Here is a 23,937-nt window from a genome sequence, read left to right as displayed (position 1 = left end):
CGCAGGCGGTCTGTGGGTTTTCCAAAGACCTGGACTGAAGCCAGCCCCAGCAGCAGTGTTCTCATGAAGACCATCTGTTTGGTTGCTTCTTCCCTGCTCTTTTCCTGGAATCATTTGGGTTCCCACAAACCATCTGCATCAAAGTCCTTGTCTTGGGCTGCACTTTCTGGACATTCCAGCTCATAAAGCTATTTTAGTTGCTATGATTGGTATCTCAGAATGCATGTTGATATCATCAGTTAATAGGTATTTTGCAATTATTATTTAATTGTACAGTGTGATGGTGAAAATATTACATAGCTATTTATACATCTGATTTGATATAGTACTAAGCATCTTCTCATCTTATTTAATACAGAACACAGCATATATCTTCTCAGAGAGCAGTTCAATTTTATTGATAAAGCAAAGTAGATCAGTATTATAGACAGTGCTTTACATTCTAGCATTATGACAATTACTGACCTTCTTCTAACCAAAGTGGAAGGTCTCCCAAAGTGACAGAAGTCAAGAGCAAGGATTTCTGGACACTTCAATAAAGACATGGGACTTCATCCAATTTCAGATAACTGTATTGGAATTTTTTTAGGAGATCATTAAAGGCAATATTAGAGAACAGTTAGTATGTGCCTGGACAGTCTTCTACAGACTACTGCATGCTGTACATGCTATATACTACGTACTGCACAGATCACGGTCAGGGAGCACATGGCCCACGCAATCATCAGTTTTCCTAAAGTTAGAAGAGAAGTTCCTTGGGAAGGAAATCATATATAACAAATGAAAACAAGGAATCCTTCACACACAGCTGTTCTTAAGTAAAACCAAACGTGTCACAATAAAAATTCCAGCAAATCTAATGAGAGATATGTTCACTTGTGAGCGATACATGAGATGTATATCATAGTCGTTTAATAGCCAGGAGTGTAACCTGATTTAATGAACAGTGTTTTTCTTCCATTGTTGTCATGACAAAGATCAAAGTTGTCACATACAGATTGGAGACAGCAGGTTGGATTATCCATCAGTACCTGTTCTAAAGTGTTGTTTGCAGCGCCACTGGGTTGGAGAGGTTCTAGATATTACTTGAACCGTATCCAAACTGTCTTCTGTGGGGAGGGAAGGGACTGGAAAAGGAAGAGTTATTTTAATTTTAAAGTAAAAAGATGCCTCCTTTTCCAATATTGTCAACAAAGGTACTTATACTTCTTACCATTTTGCTTATTACGCATCAGTTCTTACATACAAGAATGAGTTTGCTTTTATTTTAATTTTTACAAATTGAAGAAAATCATGTTTGCTGGTGACTGATTTTTTGTTAATAAATTTAAAGAAGTGGTAAAAAATCAAGAAAGATAAAGCTAGCATCATAAAATTCAACCAATTAACTTTAGCCATTCTGCATTCTATATTTAAGGAATTCAGTGGCTTTATAAATAATCAATGGAATCTTTTAAAATCCCAGTACAACCCTGCATTGACTCTTTCCAAAATATGCCCAAGTATGTATCAGAAATATAGATCTCATCCTGTTCAACTGCCATTTGTCAGCATTAACATTTAGCAGTGCTGGCGAGGACAGGGAAAGAATTAACCAATCTCGAATGGCTCATTGATGTTTGGAAGATAAATATGTGCCTATTTTAAATGAATGCGACCATCAGTAAACTGGCCAGATTTATTGAGTTAGCTTGTAACAAAATGAGTTTGCTCCATTTTCAAATACTGCTTTTTCTAGTAGTAAATGTTTTAATCTGTTGATGTCATGTAGAAATGTTACATTAGCTATAAAACAGAAAGAAGGTACTGTTCAGTGACAAGACCAATAATTAGTGTGGTTGCAGTAAACACTTTACAAGATGTAATGGCTCTGGATACAAATAGATAATGGATAGTCTACTACACTAAAGGAGAAGATGAATAAAGACTCCTGAACTTAGAGATAATATTAGGACATCAGTATTATGGTGTTAGATTCAGCAGCACTTGATTTGAAAAACACATTCTCTCAGCACTACAGCACACTAGTTTTTCTCATAGGTTGTACAATTGGCTCTCACTTTATTGCTAAGGAGATGACATTTCCCACCTGTACTGTCTCTTCTCTAAAACTGAAAAGCATAGTGTGGTATAGAACTTGACTTTATCTGACAAAATCATGGTACGTGCATAATAGGGAGTCCATATTGGAAAAGACTTGCGTGTTAAGCAATGCCAGAGTTTGTGGTCAGTAAATATTGACCTGAGAAAATCAGGAAACCTAAATCTTGAACCTTCCCCTGACCCTGGTTTACAAAATTCATATATATTTTATTTACAGATAATTGCCAGATTCGGTAGGCCACATAGTTTTAAATACATGAGAGCTCCTCAAAAGGTTCAACATTATGCAAACATTATGGCCTAGTGAGTTAAGCTGCTGCATGTGCTGCCAGTATGCCTTGTAGGAGTGGATTATCTCTCAGCTGCTCCACTTCCAATCCTGCTCCTTGCTAATGTGCCTGAGACCAATCCTGCTCCCTGCTAATGTGCCTGAGACAGGGCCAAAGTGTTGGGCCCCTGAACTGACATTTGAAACTTGGGGGAAGCTCCTGAGTCATGACTTCAACTTGACTCAGCTCAGCCCTGGCACTTGCGATCTTTTGGGGAGTGAACCAGCAGATGGAAGACCTACCTCTTCCCCGCTTTCTTTCACTTTCTTTTTCTGCTTCTATACCTGCATCTTCCTCTATGAAATTCTACCTTCCAAATAAGTAAATAAATCCTTTTGAAACTATGTTTATTTTATATAGTTTTTAGAAACGTGTGCATGGATGGATAGGTTTCCATAATCATCTTAAAGACACCCTGTATGGCAAATCACTCAGAATTCATGTGTTGAGATTTCATTCAAGGGGCCTACACGGAGGTGTAGAATGACGAAACTCCATCTGCTAACCTGGGATCCCTTATGGTTATCTGTTAGAGTTCTAGCTGTCTCACTTCCTGTTCCGTTCCCTGGGAGACACAGAAGAAGCTCCAGACTCCTGGTTTTAGATCAGCTCAGCTCCAGCCTTGGCAAACATTTGAGATATGAACTAAAGGATGAATGATACCTTTTTCTATCTGTGTCTCTATCTCACTGTAAATCTGCCTTTCAAACAAAAACGTAAATAAGTCTTTAAAAAACAGATGTCAGTCAGAATAGTAAGTATTTGAATATATTTTTCAAGTCTGTCAACCTTTCGGATAAGACACCAAGCTGTTGTGCTGCAAGAATGCATCATCTTACCTTGGCTGTGCCTCTTTGGAAGTCCATACACACCAACAGAGAGTAAGCCTTTTAGCAAGATTGCCTTGTCCCAGTTCCCCTTTCTGTCTCTTGTGCCCTTAACCAGGTACGTTAACTTTTCTGCTCCTCACTTTTTCATCTGTAAAATAGTAATAATAACAGTGTTCCTACCTTACAAAGTTGGTTTGAAAATCAAATAGCTTACTACTAAGGGTTTCAACAGAGTAAACATTCAGTAACTGGTGGCTGTTATCATTATAAATGCTTTTTGCTTCTAAATAACGGTGTAATCAGTCGAGTTCGAAAATTCACAAATCGGGGCAGCTATAGTGGTTAATGGGTTAAGCTAGCATTTGAGAAACCCATGTCCCACATCAGAGTACAGATTCAAATCAGCCACTTGTCTTCCCACCTACCTCCTGTTTGTGCACAGTAGATGGTGGGTCAGGGGCTTGGGTCCCTGATATCCTCATGGGATACAAGGATGGAATTTTGGCTGCTAACATTGGCCTAATCCAACTCTAACTGTTGTGATCATTTGGTGTAAGAGCACCAGAAAATGACTTCTCTTTCTCTCCTCCCTCCTCCTGCTTCCCATCTCCCCTCACTGTCACATTGTCACTCTCTTTCTCTCTCTCCTTCTCAAGATAAGCTGGGGTGACAGATGGAAGGCTGGGAACCTGTTGAGAAGAGGAGGCGAAGGGCCCTCACCCAGCATGCATGCTGCCCCCGTGCGTCCTTGATAAGGAGCAAGCATCTGTGCTCTGTCTGGTCAGCTAACCAGGGACTCGCAGTACTCCTTACCTAGTCCCCATTTCAATGATGCTTTGACTAAGACACCTTGTTGGCTTTCCTTGAACTCTTTGTTTACAGACATGACCTGATTCTGAGTTGTGCTTGAAGTATTATTTTACTAAGTGTTTAAGAACCGTAGCCCTGGAAATAAGCTTTGTCAGTAACCGTGTGAGTTCTGTCCCAGGGTCGTTCTCTTCCCCAGGGACCTGTGAAGTGAACCTGCACGCCCTCCCTCCCCTCCCGCTCTTCCTTCACTCCCTTCCCCTTCTCTCTTTGTCATTCTGCATCTCAAGTATATATTTTAAATATTCCAAAACGCATGTTTTGTTTTCAATTTTTATTATTTCCATATTTTATCATTTAAAAATAGGGCATGAATACAAAATGGTAGTTATTTGAAGATTTTTATTAATTAGAATATTTGCAGAAAGTAAAAATGATTATGTTAATTTATGTTCAGAAAATAGTCACACCAACATAGCTATTAAAAAGTCACGTGCGTATTTTACTTTTTGCCTTTGTTAGAGCAAGTGGTTTGACCAGTTATGCAAGAACATCTAAGACAGAACTTCGTCTTGATTTAACATACTTAAAATACTCATAGGTAGTGGTCTAGATGCGAGATGTAGCTGTGAATTTTAAAAAAAATGCAGAATCCTTGAACATAAAGAACTTACTTTGTGGTGAATTCACAAAGCACATCATGAAAACTTCCCAAGAAAATTTCACTTGTATGAGCTTTACTTGTCTATAGTTGTATTTTTAAAGATCGTAGATCATATGTATGATTATATAGTACTTACAGTCACACAAATAAACCAGAAATTAAAAGCTATTAAGGTTTTTTTTTTTATTAAAATGTCAGCTACAATCAGTTTACTGTATTAAGGCATTGTTTTGTGCAAGGTTTATTTAATTCAGAATGACAAGTGTTGCCGTTACAACCGTGGTGTTTCCTCCCTCAATGTGTTTGCTGCCCGTTTGTTTTCATGATCCTTTTACAGATAACTTTTAAAGGAAAAAAGACAAACTATTGTGGGCTGAAGCTAAGCATAAACTATGCTGCCAGTGATCTGGTAGAACAAACAACGTCATTTTATTTTTTAAAAACTCACTTTTCCTCCAGTATGGCAGATTTCCCTACAATAAATAAAATGTGCATTTAGTGAGTTAGCCTGTGGATGTTGGCTGAGTGTTGCAGAAAATGGGAGGGAAGACAAACACATTTTAGGCTGATTTTCTGTTTATTTTAATTTTAAAATTTGATTTCCCAGCTTTTGTTTTGTATCACATTATATACATTTGGTAGGCTTTTTTAGTATTCCTTCTCTCAAATGTAATATTGGTAATTGACAACCCTCTTTTAAGGAATATTCATTCTTCTGCCATTGTCTCTCAAAGGAAGAATGTAAGATCATATGGAAAACTGGGAAGCAAATAGTCCCATTCATTCTTAGGAGCACTCAAATTCTTGTGTCAGATATTAAGGAACTGAAGAACTAAGCCACATTATGAATGTCTTTGGGCTAACAGTGAAAAATAAGTAAAAGCTGTTCATTGTCCAACTCACTGTATTTGGCCAGCCCTGTGAAATCCTACTGCTCGGTTGTTTTGGACATACGGTGATGGCCACTAAACAACGAAAGCACAGATGACCTGTTTTGGAAAACTGTTGCATTTCCAGTCTAGTGCCGGCTGCTTGCTTAACAGTGACCAACAGGTGTCTGTGCGACTGGAATGTGGCACTTGCCCTGACTGGTGTCCAAGAACAGTATCTTATCATTCATAGACGACTCTGAGAAGAGATTCTTTAGTAAAACTCAGTGTGGTGCTTCTGTAGAGGTGGATTATTGCTGATATTGGCTTTAATGGTTTGTCAGTTGAATTCAAAACTATTTTAACTAAGAATATACTTTTCTGTACCTGCTGAACTTAATTAATTTTGCAGGAAAAGTGCTGGTAGCATTTAGAGAGGAACAGAATTAGCTGGGAACAATATTGTGTTTCCTTTCTTCACCATGGGGATAGTCAGTGTTTACTTGCAATGTGAATAATGGTGAATCAGATCTTGAGCTGCCAGGAGCCTGGCATTTCACCTTGGGTCAGCTACTTACCATTTATTTAACTTTTCTAAGCATAATGCTGCCATTGTAATATTTACATCATAATACTTTCTACTTTATAGTGGTGAAATAGTAAATGGATAATGTATGTGACGTATTTAAAACTATACATCATCAATAGTAAGTAGCAAACACTCAAGAAATGTTAGTTTTCTCATGGTTAGCACTAGTGTTTCCTCTCTTTAATCCAGTTAGTATAGCAGCAAGGTTGAGAGTTCAGGCTCCACTTTTCCAATGCCATTTCTGCATACTGCTAGTTTTCTGTCGTTATACTTAGTCTCGTTAGTATAATAATAATAATCTGAATAAGGTTCACTGGGAAGATTAAGTGAGATCAATTTGCCCTGCAAATTGATGGGCAAACTTTCAATGCTATATAGATGGCACTAAGTCTGATAAGGCCTTATCGAAGATTGTGGTGAAGATACAGCCTCGTAAGATATATAACTGGGTAAATATATTAGAATCATATTCTGGAAAAGTATAGCACTGAATCCAAAGACTTGGAACTTACTCTAGATGAATGGGAAATCCAATATAATCAAACACCAAGACTGACTAAAGAGCTTATGCCTCCTTGCCAAACAATTTAGTTGGCTTGTGTAGAATTTCACATATGTTTTCTACTACAGAATGTCACTGTTAATTGTGTTTACTTTTATTTCCATTCTCAACATTCTATGTTAATCACTAATCTCATTATTAGGCCTGTTACTGCTAAATATAGACTGTTTTCCACCCTCTAGTTAGTACATCCAGGCCCACTTTGGCTGGGGCCTTTGGTAGATCGTCAGGAGATGTTCACGTGGGATGAAGCTCCTTGGTGTTCCCAACTGTTCCTCAGATGTTGGCTTCTGTTTTTGCCTCAGTTAGCCGTGCTAGTTAAGTTGTCCATAGCTCATGTTGGAGTACTTGTGTTTGACACCTGGCTCCGGAGTCAGCTTCTAAGCTTCTTGCTAATGCAGAGCCTGGTGACAGCAGTGATGGCTCTAGTGACTGTGTGCACAGGAGGAATTGAGGGAGTAATCCAAATGAAAGGAATCAATAGTAATTGCATGGCTTAGGAGCAATGGAGCATTTTTGCATTGAAGGTTTGATTTTAGTCTGACCATTATGACTCATGTTTCCAGCCTGAGCTTCTCCGACAGATCTCCCTTTCTCCACCATTCATTTCTAGTCTTGTCTGTTTGGATGTCTTTATTTAGGTTTCTTTGATAAGCACTTAATGGCTTATCATTGGCTGATAAGTATGCTGCAAATCACCAATTATAATTAGACTGAACTTCCCTGAGGCAGAGATCAGTGCACAGTGCCCATTATGTTTGCCCTTGACCACTCACTACCTGCTCAGTAAGTGTTAGGTGATGGAATTACTGGTATTTGCCTCTATACGTGCAGCTTTGAGAGCCTTGAATTTAACAGGCGCTCAAGAGATGCATTCACTGAGATCAGTATATTAAAGCGTACAAATAATCGTAGCCACAATGGGGTGACCTTGTCACAGTTTTTGTGTTTTGCAGCTCCAACTACTAGGTGGTTATTACAGAATGGTGACAAATCACTATAACAAGAGCCCATCCTTGATAAACCAAATATAGTATTGACTTTAAGTGTCACCAACAATAACTTTGAAAAATTATTATTTTTACTAGGAGCTATTACAAATACATTCGCCAAAGAGTGAACTAATAGCACCATTTTCCTTTAAAGGGGTAAATGAACAGTTTGAAAGGTTTTATAGATCCATCAATGGCATGTAACCTTAATACAAAATAAAAAAGCTGTCTCAATTTCTATAACATCTATAGATATTGTATTTAAGTGTTTAAATTATAATGTGAGTGGCAAAAGCATTTTATAAATTATTGACATTTTCAATCTACACACTCCAGGATTAAATTCATTAGAAAGTGTTAATTTTGGAAACACATTATATAAAGCCATTGTAATACAAGGTGCTTGAGTGGCACTTTTATTCACTGATGCATGGGTATTATTTGAAAAACATAATTTAGAAGCTGAGCTGCAGAGATTACTCTGTCTCTCATTAAATAAAGGATTAGCTCCTTGTTTGCAGAGACAGATGCCTGTCAGAATTTTTTGTAGCAAAATGCTGAAAAATTTAATGAACCTCACAGATCTTTTGTGTTCCTATCTATAAAAGTGCTTTCATTTTTTTTTATTGGTGGATATAAAATGAGAAAGAAAGAGTATTACCTGTTTCAGAATAGTAAGAATGATTGAGATATAAGGTTTTGAGCACGGGTTTATTTGCAGGGATAAGAGATATGTTGTTTTTCCTCAGCCAAGAAATGTGGAATTCATGTGTCTTCTCATTTTATTTTCTCCTCAAAAAGTATTAGTAAGGGGTGATTGCACTGTGAAGTGCGTTATCCAATCCCTTTCCTTGAAAATGTCACAGTGCTATCTATTCATTGCACATAAAAAAATAGAAAATTAAAACAGGAAGGGAACACTTCCAGTGTCCTGGGCGCCTACGCTGAAAGTGGTCATGGGCATCTCATTCAAGGACCTGGGTGCGTAAGATCACACTTGGATTTGAATCTAAATGCACTGGTAACCATAGGAGTCATGTGCTGGTGCCTCAGTTTTCCCATTTAAAAAGTTAAGATAAAGAGAATGCCTACCTCCAAAGATGCTATGGTGTTAAAGTCTGACTAACGTGACACACAAAGCTTCAACACTGAGTGCATGATGATTACAACAGAGCTTTTCCTTAAGGAACACTCATGTTGTTTCTCACCTCCTGGAGAGGAGGGGCAAAGGAATGCACCTGGTGGGAGGGCCTGTGGGTGCTAATAAGCAAATGTCGGTCCCTGCCACCTACCAATGTTGTCCTCAGATGCCTTTGAGTTTCTGTTGACTCTTCTGTGATGGAAATAGTCAATATTATTATCACATTATTGTTTGAAGAATTAAATCGTGATCCATATGAAAACTTGATTAAATATTACATAATATGTTACTAAAATATGAAGTATTACAGTGAACTTTTGGTGATGCACTTATAGGTGACTTTGCTCATGGGTGATTTACCAGCAAATTTGCATCAAAGACTGATGGTTAGTTACGTAGTTTGTCTTTTTTTTCCCTATTTCTTTAACTGCCCAGATGGTGTACGGTAAGGGCACCCAAGCATATGATCGTAGTCTAAGCCAAATGTAAGCATAGAAATGATTCTGTTCAAAATAGTACTACATTTGAATGGAAAACAAAAACTTTAAATTATTTAATATTTGATAACCACCTTAATGCTCACCACAAATGTCTTTAATTTTTATGTATTTTGGTAACGTTGCAGCCTTATTGGATTTTATCCCACCTATTTGGAAGATTTGGATTGTAAGTGAGCATAGTATGTTTAATGACTTAAGAGTTTAAAAGAAAAACATTTAAATGACAGTACAATTAGGTAAAATTTCATAGTTCTTAGTAATGGCCCCCAAATTTTGGCACACAGCAGATTTATGAGTATTTCTCTGTAATTTGCAAAGCAATTTGAAAAAGCTTGGCAATGAATTTATGTGCTCTCTGATCCATACCTTTTCTAATTAAAGAATGCAATTCAGAAGTGGATATTGCCTGTATTACAGAAGTAGATAAAAATAATAACATCTTTCTAAACAGTAACATGGTTATATGTTATATCTGCTTTATGAGCCAGTGAGAAATGAATAAAAAGTTTACTAGCTTTGTTTTCCTGTATCTTGTTTTCTATAGAGTAAAATTATCCTAGTTTAAATGTGTCACTACTCTAGCCACAGGATATACTGTTTGACATTAAGTTTGACAAAGGACAACAAGGAAACCACTTTAAGGACATATATAAACATGTTTATGGACGCTGAATGGACAATAAAAATAGTTAATGGATTAGAAGTGAAGAATGAAAAGAAGAGAAGCTAATTCCCAAGAGGTTTGGAAGTGAGCAGTGATGGCTGCAGTGCCAGAACTGAGGATATCGGACCAGGCAGGAAGACAGGAGATCCTGAGACAGGCATCAACCCGCCTGTCGTTGAACCTGCATTCATTTATGATCTCATTTCAGACAGGAGAGAAGGGCGTGTTTTAGGCCTGCGTCTACGTCATTAGTGAGCTGTTTTATAGCCACACATTGTCAATATAACTCAAAAGGCCATCTATGTGTATGTTCTTCCTTTCCTTTAGGCCCTCAAGTTTTATGTTTAATGAGTTGGAGATACAAATTGCTTGTGCTGTTTAATTTCTTCCCTGTTCATTGAAATATCTCAATATTATGCATATAGTACATTGTATGTACAATTTAACATGGTGAATCCAGATTCGAGTTTATCACCTGTTTTTTTCTTTTTACAATGTGTGCACAGCATCAAGGAACAAAACCATTCATAGCTATTTGAATTATGCATTTGATTCATAAGCTATTCCCTGAGTGTTATATGCCAGACGTGGTTGCCACAGATATGGTGGTTTTCTTGTTTCAGAGAATTTCTTTGATTTTTCAGGGAAGAGAAGCTTTTAGAATTCGAATTAGATGATAGGCAATGACTAGTCAGTCCTAAATGTTACTAAGCTTTTCAACGACAAATTTTGCTGCCCTGCCAGCTTTTGTTATGGAAATATGATTTGTGTGTACTTTTTCAACTTAAATTATAGGACTGTTTTACCTCAGTCTTGAAAATGGCAAATAAATGATAAATGAGTTACAGCTAGTCATGACATGAGCAAGACCATAATAATTTTCTTCATAGTGGAACTGCCTAATAAATCTTAATATTGAATAATCAGCAAGAGAGGCAAGCTTTACTTATGCAACAGCTGGCAACAATCCTCCTAAAATTAAATCTAACGGAGAATTAAAGACAAAGTCTTAACAAATGATAACTGAAATAATAGAGGTGCAATGTCTTTAAAGAAGAGGAAGAGGAAAGAGAAGAAGGAAGAGATGGTGGAAGAAAGGAGGAGAAAGAAGAGGGGAGGAGGAGGAGGAAGGAGGAAATTTGTGCCAGCTGTAGCTAGTTGCCTAGGTTGCCTTGAACGTAGACAAGTGTTACAATGCTGGAAGAGAAGCAGCTAATACCTGATGGGCTTTCTGGACCGAGTTAATGCCAAATATGTGTTAACTATACCAATGTGCCATCAGAGTTGCCTATTTTATGTTATTTTATTTTTAAGATATGTGGAGAATGTGGGGAATGCATGGCCAGGACATGCCTTCCTGGCTTCCAGGCACAGGGAGCTTTTAGGTCTTTGGGAAAGGCAGTATGGGCACTTATTGGAGTGGGAACAGTAGAGGGCATGTTTGAGAGCGGAGGAATGACTGTTGGGGTCTTCCACAAACCATGCCATTGTATTTGCAGATAGGTGAGGGAGCAGAGACAGAGTGGTTTAGAAGAGGGTAATCAGAGGTCATGTCTAGATCAGGTCAAGGTACCCAGCCACTTGGGAGACTTGGGCTGTTCTAAATAGCATTGCCTGCCACTCACTGGTGTGTGCAAAAGCTAGTTGCTAGGAGGCGAACTGGTTCGACTAAACCCCAGTACTCACTGGCACTTACAAGAGCCAAAATATGTGTGGACAGGTCAGGCTAGGCTTTGGCACCTACCAGTTCATGTGAGAACCGAGTCTGAGCATGAGCCAGGCTTGTTTAGGCTGTAACCCCCACTGGAGAGAACCAGAATGGGTGGAAGCTAGTTGGACTAGACTAAAGTATCTATAGGTGAGTGCCAGGGCTGAGGACAGGCCACGTCACGCTAGGCTGCAGCATCCAACCGCACATGAGATCTGGGCCTAAAGTGGACCTGGTAAAGAGAACTTGTGGAAATACCCTGCTAGGCTGCAGCTCCCACTGGTGAGTGTTAGAACTGGGCTCATGGCAGGCCAGGGTAGGCAGAGCTGTAGCACCTGATGGCATATCTTTGAGGCAGGTCCACCATGAAGGCAGGTTGTAGTGGGCCAATCCATAGCACACACTGGCATGAGTGAGAGCCAGGATGAGGTGCAGGCCAGACTGGTTTGGACAACAACACTCATCAGTTCTCATGAGGGCTGTGAGCAGGCCTAACTGGCCTAGACTGCTGCACACAAAGGTAAGAGCTGGATCTTGGTACAGGCTAAGCTGATCCAGCATGCAGCACCTGCTGGTGAATATTGATACTAAGGTTGGGCCATCTCAGACTGAACCACAGCACCCATTGGCACTCACAAGACTTGGTGCTGGGAGTGGGCCTGGTAGAAGAACTTTGGGAATTTCTTTGCTTGGTTACAGTTTCCACTCATGATCATGAGAGCTGGGACTGAGAGTGGAACAGTCTTGGGGCAGGCCGAGCTGGGCTAATCTGCCACATCTGCTGTTGCACACAAGAGGGTATGAGCCAGCCAGACTAGACTGCAGCATTCACTGGTAAGTGTCAGCACAGGGTGCAAATCATGTCATGCTGGACCACAGTACCTCCTGGTAGGCACAAGATCTAGGGTTCTGTGCAGGACTGTAGGGGAACTGTGGGCATTCCCTTGCTAGGCTACAGTTCGGATTGCTAAGCATGAGAGCAAGGGCTGCAGGGCGGGCAAGGCTGATAAAGGCAGCAGTATCTGTCAGCATACATGAGAATCAGGCCAGGAGGCAGGTTGTGCAGAGCTAAACTGTGACACCCATGGGTATGCATTAGAGCCAGATGGGATGCAGGAAGGAATGAGCTAGGCTTCAGTACATGCCAGCATATACAAAAACCATGACTATGGTAGACTGGGTGGTGATTATTGGGGGTTGCCCCAATTAGGCACCTACAGAAAGACTGGGCCTATGGCAGGCTGGGTTGAACTAGGCCACAACAAACATCAGTTCACGTGACAGAGATGTGGCTGGGATATAACTGACTTGGCAGCTGTATCCACCTGTACGTGCATTGACCAGTGCAGGTGATGGACCAAGCCCAACCCTACATTGGCTGGCTCACATAACAATAAAGTCTGAGGTCACCCAAGTTCCTTAGGGACTCCCCTACTAGATGACTTAACTCAAACCCAGGCCGCAGGGAAAAATCACAATACATATGGTCTGATCTTAGAGTGCACGTATTGAAACTGGGCCTCCTCAGTTGCTGATGTCTGTGCAGTAGACAGCATGCCCAGATGCACACGGGAGGGTTGACAGCCAGCTCATCTTAGCAAGTAGAGGATGTCGAGTTCCTTGTCAGAGGATGGAAAGCTGAACAGGTTGAACCATTCTCCTGGCCAAGCTTTGTTCCTGGGCCTCGGGGTGCACTAAAGTGGACCTGATCAGCCAATAGACCTTGGAAAGATTTTTCTCAGCCGTATTGCCAGAAAGCCAATAATGTTGCGGAACTATCAAAACCACTCAAATAACATCCTCTGAGCACTCTTCCCAAGTATCATCCAAGGATACTCCCTGTCCCCAAGAGCCAATGTGTGACAACAAAGAGTGGCCCCTCACCTTTGCCCAGTGTGGACATTGAGAAAAAAAACGGAAAAACTTGTACCACCGATCTTCCTCCATACTGTGACCCTCCCCATCCTAATTGGTGATCTACATGGGAATGTTCTCAATTATTTAAACAATATTAAAAATTAAGTAAAAAAAATGAAAATTTCCCTTGAATTTTACAGAATATAATACATACATAATCAATGCATTGTACAGCCTGTCTTCCTCATTTAGTATGGTTGAAGAAAGAAATGTCACTCACAATGAAGTTAGGGCTTTTACTTAAAAATAAGACTGGTCATGACTTGAAATGAAAGGGGATCATAGCTCTGTGGAAGTGTACTTCATGTTTTTAAATAAAAATGCCTACCTACATTTATAATTTTCAAAATGACACAGATTTAGGTATACACATTATATGTAGAGCTAAATCAAAGACTAAATTAGTTGTGGGGAAAAAAAAAAGCCTCTTTGTCATCAGCAATCAAAAAATGAGAAAGTATGCTGTGACTTCCCATTCAATCCCAGAGATTCATTCAAGTAGGCCATACGTCCAAACAGTTGAACATATTAAGTCTCTTTTCAGAAGTTCAGTTACAGTTATCAGTGTGGATATGGATTTGTTAAACTAGTCAATACATCAAGTGTGTCTTGTAAACGCTTTTGTTTGTTTTTAGTTTTTATTTTATGATACAATTTAATAGGCTTTGAATTTTCCCTTGCCTCCTCCCCAAATTCCTCCTCCCCAAATCCCCCCGACTTCTCCTGTATTATTTACAATAATATAGTTCTTCATAAGTAGTCACAAATGCATCATTTTGATAGTTAAGTGTACCCTGACATTGCGGATACAAACAATAACAGACAGTCCAACATCCTATTGTCAAGATGTGTTTAACAGTTTCATTGGGAGTCCATCTTTGATTTGGGAGTAGAGATACATAATGCATTGTACCTTAATATCTAGATATGATAGTCTCTATTCACAGTTACTATTCATTCCCTTAAATGAAAAGCCATACAACAAAATCAACAGCAGGAATAAAGTTAAAAAAAATTATCAACACCATGAAGTTAAACAACATGCTACTGAATAACCAATGTCCAATGAAGAAATGAAAAAGGAAAAAAAGCATTCCTGGACAAAATAATGCTACTGTATGATCTATGAGTCAGTGAAGAATTTAGGAAGATAAACTGTTTTGAAGAAATGAATATCAAAACAGGATCAAAACTCATGAGTTGAAGCAAAAAATGTATAGGAGGGGCTATTGATCTTATAATTTGCGTGAAGGTTGCCTTATATGAGAGAAAACATGACATTTGTGCTTTCAGTATTGACTTATTTCAATAAGCATAATGATCTTTAGTTGGGACCATTTGGTTGTAAATGGTAGAATTTCATTCTTATTGATAGTTGAGTAGGATTCCATGGAGTAAATGTACTACAGTTTCTTTGTAGATAAAGGTTTTAACATGCCTGGTTGTGACAGTACAGTCTGATGAGCTGCAGTTACACAAGAAAGAATCATAGAGGAAAATAACACATAATAACAGCACAGTAGAAGTTTAAAAGAAGTCCTAGCAATATGGTTAAAAATAAGGTTATCTAATTTTTGAAATAAAGAATCTTAAAAATAAATAATAACCCTGTCTGTAACTCTCTGAGCACAATTTTGCAAATATACCTGATTTTCCTTCCAACACGTGAGGTTACTGAGGTTTCTAAAAGGTTGGTAAAAAGCAGTAAGTGTGGTTTGACTAAAGACATGTGGGCTTAGGTCACAGCATAAAAATCTTACCCAAATATAATTATGCAAATAGAATTTTGCATGCTTCTGTAACTACAGTTTTAAATACCTCACTCCCCTCTCTGAAATAGCCTTATTTTTCATTCTCTGATATCATGATTCAAATTCATGATTTGAAGCAATTCTTCAACATCTTTTCCTTCCACTCATTGTGTCCTTTCCTCTTTTTAGGATATGGGTATCTAATGGGACACATGTACAATAAGCTAAAGAAGATGCAATTGATGAGTTCCACAGATAGGTTCTGATTTAAGGGATTCATCAATATATTTCAGAATCTCAGTTTAGTTTTACAATTCACAATGTGAAAAGAGCTAAGAATTTCAGAAAAGGCTCTGAGTGCTGACTCATTATTTCTATCAAGGTTCTGATAGATTTTTTGGAAAGAGATGATTTCCTCACACTAATATCAAATACTGGTGAGTGGGGGGGGGGAACTTTCTCCAGTGTGGATTCTAAATCCACTTATCGGATGAATAGCATTTGCTCTTAGTACTTATCCTCTAAACTGACAGACAATGGACAATTTTAGGCCTCATGGGTTGAGTGGCAGAGTAGCCCATTGTGAGATCATTTCTTTGTGATATGTGGAAAGTAAGACTGGTATGTTACGTAGCACCATAAGCCATGGTATTTGTAAGTAAGACTATAACAAATCTGTTGTAAACCTTTCTGAGTATTATTGCAGTTCTGCCTTTGAAATTGGGATATTAGTGTTCTTTAAGATGTATATTGCATTTCCTATATCTATAGTTTGGAATGGTATGTTCATTCAATCTTAGCTTGATTAATGTTTGCCTTGTTTTTTTCAAGTGTGTTTTAAAACTTATACTATGATTATTTAACAAATAATTCTTTTAGAGAAATGGGTTCATTTGAAAGTCATATAATGTTCAATAAAGCAAGTATGAGTGAAATAAATTATTTACTTTCAGTTTGGAAGAGGTGAATAAAAAGTTCTTGGCCAATACCGTACCATTAATCTATTCTCTTTTCTCCTTTCTCTCTTTACTTCTCTCTCTCCAATAGAAGTGGAACAAAAAGGTAATTAAATACCTTTCATAAATTATATACTATTTATAGGCTAAGTTTTTTTAACAGTTTAACATTTAATAAAAATAATTTTGTTATTAATTCTTATCTATATTTATGAAAATTTATTTACTACTTCTGCTGCTCAACTTCACTTTAATCTGTTTTACTGACTTGCTGGTTTGATCCTTGTGTCCTAAAGCCGTTTAATATTGGGAAATTTTCCACGTGTGTTTTATTCCTCTTTATTTTAAAGTCGTTGGAAGGGCACTGGATGCCAGTAGTGATTGCTGTGGATCTGTTTCTCCTTCTATGCTCGAGAATTTTCCATAGCTCTGGTGTGGTTTCCCCTGTTCTAGTTTTCAGTGACTAGGGCAGAAGGAACGAGTTTTCTGAAACACCTGAAAGAGAGTTACTACAGTAACCAAGAAGTGGTGATTAACCAGAACATACAGGATATTTGCAGTTTTGACAACAAATGATACTTTTGTAAAGTGAAGCTCCTATAATCTTCAAAATTATTGATTTTAAGTTGACCATGCCTCTCTGTCTTTGCTATGGAAATGTTAGCAGCCAACTTCCCCCTCTCCACCAGCAGTTTATTTCTTCAAAAGTGATACCCTGAGCATTCTAGCAGTGCCCGATCCTTTCCAGTCATCGGCCAAATCAAGCTGAATATCATTTTAGGTCGTTTTCCACTAAATTTGTACTTAACAGTTGCTATTGAGAAGCTAATCACTAATGCTGAGACAATAATCCTGTAATCATTAAGAAACGGGTCAATCTACGAATTCCCTGCAATCTTCCAGTTTCTTCACGCAGCATCCGTCTCATCATTTCTGAACTAACAATGGACTGCATGATTTTTCACTGTGTTTGCTTTGCAAATATATTAGAGCACTGTTTCCCACTGCAGGTTCAGCAAAACAATACGTTCCGAAAGGCTCGAGAGAAAAAAGTGAAATGATTATCAAATTAGTTTGTGAAATTTACTCACCCTTCCCTCTGCTGCCTTTGAAATTCACAAATGTATATAAACTGCTAGAATCTCTGTTACGGCTCTATTTAATGTGATCTTTGTTGAACAAAAGTGATGAAGGACCCCTTCTTTTCTTTCTGTATGACTCCTAGCTGTCCCACTTGAAATAGATGCTTCCAGGACACCCTTTGGGAAACACTGCTGTGCAGCTCCCCACATCACAGATTAATCAGCCATGCTTTCTCACTGCCACTTCCACAGGACGCTACTGAGTCATACTAAAAATCAAGGGAATCAGATGATTGCTTCCCATTTTCATTCTGAAGTATGAGCAGCAAAATACGACAGCCAGTAATCTTGTTTTTTAATGTTCTTTCATGTAACAGTAAAAGGTACATGTTTTTAAGTTCCAATACCACTGTTTTTAACAGGACATTTTTAACTGATTAAAATCTAGATCCTGGGTATTTTTTCTGTAACCTTTCACCTTTTCTTCTTTCCTTATTCCTCTTTCCTTTCTTCTTCTCACTTTCTCTTTTTCCTTCCAGTATCCATCCATCACTCATTTTTTTAATTGTGTGGGTTGCATGCTCTGTGTGTGTTGTAGCAACTTTGAGAGCCTTTATGCGAGACAGTTCAGTTACTTGTGTACAGAGATTTTCTCCTGCTTTGTTAAAAAATATTATGAAGATTCTATAGACTATTAACCTGTTGTTTAATTCAACTATTGAATAGTGAATTTTATGAGCATGAAAACAATATATTTTTGCTTCCAAGTAAGATATGTTCTTCAGTGAACTATTGAAAACTCTGTGTAAACATGTGTGCTTGTCATTTCTACAGAATGCATAGACACATCACATATATATCTAAAAGTATGTAATTCATATTTACAACAGTAAAATGGACCAGAAAGCAGAGCTGCTTAGGAAAAGTCCAGTTTTTTTTTTCAGCAAACAAAATCAAAATATTTTTTGGGAAAAAAAAGCCACAATTAGTGTACAAAATTACTTTTTGTTCTCAAAAATAATGCAGCAAAATAAGTGGTGGTGGGTATCTTTTGTTAGAGTTGCATTCTATTTGGTTAAAAAAAAATCTGTCGGAATGTAAATTAACACCTTTGTTATTTTTAACTCTTTCCCTCCCAACAGTTTTTCTTTGTCCTGGACTTCTGAAAGGAGTATATCAGAGTGAGCACTTGTTTGAGTCGGACCACCAGTCTGGGGCGTGGTGCAAAGACCCTCTGCAGGCTTCGGACAAGATTTACTACATGCCCTGGACTCCCTACAGAACCGACACCCTGACTGAGTACTCATCCAAGGATGACTTCATCGCGGGAAGGCCAACGACGACGTACAAGCTCCCTCACAGGGTGGATGGCACGGGCTTCGTCGTGTACGATGGAGCTTTGTTCTTTAACAAGGAGCGCACCAGGAATATAGTAAAGTTTGACTTGAGGACTAGGATCAAGAGTGGAGAGGCCATCATAGCCAATGCCAATTACCACGACACCTCCCCTTACCGCTGGGGAGGCAAATCGGACATAGACCTAGCAGTGGATGAAAATGGGCTATGGGTAATCTATGCAACAGAACAAAACAATGGCAAAATTGTCATTAGCCAGTTGAACCCTTATACCCTCCGGATCGAAGGGACGTGGGATACGGCATATGATAAGAGATCAGCTTCCAATGCTTTTATGATTTGTGGGATTCTGTACGTGGTCAAATCTGTGTATGAAGATGATGACAATGAGGCCACTGGAAATAAGATCGACTACATTTACAACACCGAGCAGAGCAAGGATAGTTTGGTGGATGTGCCCTTTCCTAATTCTTACCAATACATAGCAGCTGTGGATTACAATCCCAGGGACAACCTACTTTACGTGTGGAATAACTACCACGTTGTGAAATATTCTTTGGACTTTGGACCTCTGGATAGTAGATCAGGTAAGTGTGACATTGATGATAATCTGTGGGGAAATATCTACAGTCTGATTTCCAATAGTTTGTACATTGGGATTGGATTCTGTTGTCTTTCTTCTGACCTGGGTAGCTAATAATGTACGTTGCCTCTACATCCATAAGAGATGGCTGTGTGGCACAGGAGGCTAAGCCACTGATAGTGACAGCTGCATCCCATATCAGAATGCAAGTTCTTGAGTCCTGGCTCTTCCCCTTCTGATCTAGCTGAGTACTAATGTGCTTGAGAAGGAAGCAGGCGGTATCTGAAGTTCTTGATATCCTGCCACCCAGTGGGGACCCTGGAATGGAGTTCCTAGCTCCTGGGATTAGTCCAATCCAGACCTAACTGGGTATCCATTTGGGAAGTAAACCAGTGAATGGAAGGTTTGTCTTTCTCCATGTCTCTCCCTATTTCTCTGTCCCTCTGCCTTTCAAATAAATAAGCAAATCTTTAAAAAGGTATGACCCCTTAGCAAGAGACTCCTCTCCTTGAGGTTCTTGTCTCAGACCTTGACTCGCATTCTTCGTAGGGTGTTTGCCCTTTATCAGCTACCCAGTTCTTACAGTGAAGTACACAGAAACTTGGCTAAGGCAGAAGGCTTCCTAACTACGAAGTGTCTTCAGCAATACTGCCACTTGGAACATGGCAAAAGGTGAGCTTGATGTCTCACTTCAGACTCGCTGCACAACAAGTGTATAAGGTGACCAACCCATCAGCAATACTGTCGGGTGGAGGTGATGTGGTTTTAAGTGAAATGAACTGACATGTAAGAAAAAAAAAGTTCCTAATCAAAAAGTACAGAAAAAAGGAGACCTCAGTTTTTATAAGAAATGACAACGGAAATGGAAACAAACTTTTGAGTAAATTTGAAGTCATCTAATTTCGCTGCTTTAAAAATGATGCTTTAAGGGGGCTGGTACTGTAAGCAAGTACGTGACATCTGTCGTGTGGGCGTATCCTATGGGGCTGCTCCGGTTCCCATGCAGCTTCCTGCTGTTGTTCCGGGGGCTTGGGGGTGGGGTGAGGACAGCAGGAGATCCAAGTGCTTGGGCCTCTTCCTCCCACATGGGAGACCTGGATGAAGTTCCTGGTTCCTGGCTTCAGCCTGGCCCAGACCTGGCCATTGCAGTCATCTGGGGAGTGAGCCTGTGGATGCCAGCTGGATTTATCTATTCCTCTTTGTCTCTCCCTTCCTAACTCTGGCTTTATATTAGTTCTTTCTCCTGCAAAACTGTTTCCTTTAGTGCTGTTTGAAGACTGCCAGAAACAGCAATATTTTTTTTTTCATTTTTGTTTATACAAATGAGCAGAATTAGTTTAATTCAGCACTTAAACTGCGTAACATAAGGGTATTTTTTTTAAGACAGAGTATAATGGACAACTATGATACTGATGTTTGAATTTTTATAGTAATTTACAATCATTCAGACTTTACTGGCTAATATTTCTTGTTTTCTGCTTTGTTGGTTTATACCGTGCTTTTACTTGCTTGTTGTTATTTAAATATTTAAATATGTTTACCTGGCCAGATATTTCTGCCTTCTCAGACACTAGGGGTAATATGTTCCTTATATACAAATAGTTTTTAATGACTGAGTTGACTGAATGATTTGCCCCTTCTTATTCAGCTAAAATGATAAAGTAGGTGACATTTCCTCTAATTTCTGAGAAATTCCAGTCAGAAAGCCCTTCTTCCTGTAACCTGCAGCCACGATTTTATGTAGAAGGAAATACCTAAATATAAAACAAGCAATGCAAATCTCTTTACCAAGTGCTTAAGAAAATCCCCTTGGCCCGTCTCGTACCCAAAGCTCCGCTCTACAGCTAAGGGTTTTACCCCAGTGTTTCCTGGACCTCACAAGGTAAGCGAGCTCCTGTCTTCCAGAGTGTCCTTGAGAGATAATCATTGCAGAATTGTGATATTTTTAAGTCAAAATTTGGAGTTTTTCAGCGAGAACTTTCTTTATGAATGAATCGTAACCATTTTTTGGTTCTGATTGGGAAGAAGTCATAATTGATAACTCCATCTTTGGGGTTAATTGTTGCATAGTGACAATAACAAAGCTTAATCTTTTGTTTAAAATCACATATTTTCATTTAGAATAGAGTTAAAAGTGTTTAGCATTGCAGGATTTGATCTGACAAATGTATAACAAAAATATATATTATTGTTACTGTTATTGTTATTGTTATTTTCCATGATGCAGCTTTGTAGGTTTTGGGATTTGCCCCTCCATCTCTATTCTTTCCCTCACCATTTTCCCCCACATTATTACCATAGTGTAGTCCTTCAGTAACATTCAGAAGTCCACCTTTTGAATACTCCACTAATTAACAGTATCATAATCTAATGTATATACTCATGTACAAGATAGATTCAAAACATTCATAGAAATTTCAGATTATGAAAATACATAGATATTAATTTATTTTAACATGAAACTAAACATGTTGTTTAATTGCATTTTCACATGAATTTTTCAAAGCATCCTGTATTTTTAAACAGGTGGGGGACAATCATTGTCATTTATTTTTACTCATTATGTAAGTTAAATATGGGTCATATTGTTACATGTGCTAGTGCCCATATTTTTGCAAAGAATATCATTGAAATGACAGCCATTGAGAAGTGATTAACTGAAACTGTTACAGGAATTCCTAAGCTAAGGCAGGAGACTCCATTTTCACCTTTTTGAACAATGACAATTAAGACCTGTCTATTTTGCAAATAGTGAGATTCGTATGCATTAAATTTGTCAATACAATCACAAAAAAGCATCAAGTTTCATGCACGGATGCTCAAATGAAAAAGCTAGCACGTTTGGCATGGACTTATTGCAGTTTAACAGTGGAGAGAGTAAGTATAGAAGTAAATTTTATGCATGGTATGTGTGGATATGAGAATTTCAATTAGCATTAATAGAAGTTCTTCATCTTATTTCACAAAAACAATTTCAGCTGGGTGTTTTCTTTAGTAAATTACAGTACGAATTCTTACTGCCATTTTATTATAGCCCATTTAAAAATTATTTATTTTAATGTGTCTTTATTTGGGTTTATTTGAGAGGGCGAGGAAGGATCATCGTTCCACTGTATTACTTCCCAAATACCCACACTTTCTGGGCCTGGGCTGGGCTCAAGCCAGGGGCCTGGAATTCCATCTGGGTTTCTGCTGTGTGTGGCAGGAATCCAAGCGCCTGAGCGCTCACCTGCTGCTCTCAGGGTGTGCATTAGCAGAACGGGGACGTGAACCCAAGCACTGTCACATGGCAGGTGGGCATCCCACCTGGTCTTCACGACTGCACTCCAGTACATGCACGTGCAGTGAAACCCTCCATCTACTACGCATGCTTTAGACTCAACATTAAATGTGTGTCTGCAGACTGCTTAAGGTGTGTTTGTTGTTGCCATCTGTTGGTAGCAAGTTAGCTCTGCTAGGATTTTAAGCGTGACCCAATCAAGGAAAATTTACACTTTGAAATAATTTTTTTTTTGGTAAAGGGACATCTGTGCTTTGCTTCTGCTGTGCACGACTATTCTATACTTCAAACAATGCAGCGTCGGAAGGCAGACAGCAAAGATGCATCTCCAGGGTCTCTGAACTTCCCGCAGCAATGCCTACATGTGGCAGGCATATGCTTCTGAGCATGAGCATGGAGCTCTGAGAGCTTGTTTTGAATTCTGCCTCTGTTATCTGCTTGACTAGTCAAGTTAAGCAGCATACCAGTCTTGGATTCTTCACTGGAAAAGTGAAAAATATAATTACTCAGAGTGCTTTTTTTTTTAATTGATTACATTGCATTATGTGATACAGTTTTATAGGCATTGGGATTCTTCCACCTTGTTGCTTTACCACAGTTCAGATTCAGTTGAGCATAAAGTCCAGCATGAAGAGCGTAAAGTCCAACATCTTATTGTCCAGATAAGTTCAACGGTTTCTTGGGGAGACCATCTCTGGTCTGAAGGTAGAGCTGGCAGAGTTTCATTCCAATCAATCCAAAGCCCCAACATAACATCAGTAACAATTTATAACGTTATAGAATTAATTGACATGGTATTGATTAACCAATATGTTAAAAAAAAAAAAGAATGCAAGTTCTTAACCACATCCTGTGACTTCTTCATTGACATTTCAATTTTAGTTTATATACAACCAGGTTCTATACACCTTAAAATGGCTATAGATTACTATTCAGCTATCTCGTGTCTATTTTAATTTTAGTATTTAGCATTTTATAGCATTGAAGCATGATTTTGCTGAACCTGGCTGTTTTTCAGGTAGTCTAACTCTATAACTCTAACAAGACATGTGTCAACAGTTTAGGTGAACAGTTTTAGAAGGGGTGTGCAGAGAAATCTTCTATACCCTACTGAGGAGTAACTAATCTTTGTGTCCCACCTTGTGAGGTATAAGTGCATCCACACTGACCGTTTCCTGTCTGTTTCTAAGCTTTCCTTGTTGTTCCCTATGTATTCTAGATTTGTTTGTTTGTTTGTTTGTTTTGAGGGATTTC

General features: G+C 38.7%; 1 protein-coding gene across 4 annotated transcripts in view; it reads left to right on the top strand.

The window, feature by feature from the left end:
- ADGRL3 (adhesion G protein-coupled receptor L3) overlaps positions 1–23,937 on the top strand; it is a 780,978-nt gene that overhangs the window by 470,549 nt on the left and 286,492 nt on the right. For all 4 annotated transcript variants that reach the window (XM_058667263.1, XM_058667265.1, XM_058667264.1 and 1 more), the window contains one exon: positions 18,607–19,407. In XM_058667263.1, the coding sequence (XP_058523246.1) occupies positions 18,607–19,407 (801 nt within the window). The remainder of the gene's footprint in view (positions 1–18,606; positions 19,408–23,937) is intronic.

The sequence above is a fragment of the Ochotona princeps genome, chromosome 7, assembly GCF_030435755.1.
Source record: "Ochotona princeps isolate mOchPri1 chromosome 7, mOchPri1.hap1, whole genome shotgun sequence".
In the NCBI taxonomy this organism is placed as follows: domain Eukaryota; kingdom Metazoa; phylum Chordata; class Mammalia; order Lagomorpha; family Ochotonidae; genus Ochotona; species Ochotona princeps.
This window is presented reverse-complemented; position numbering and strand designations above follow the sequence as displayed.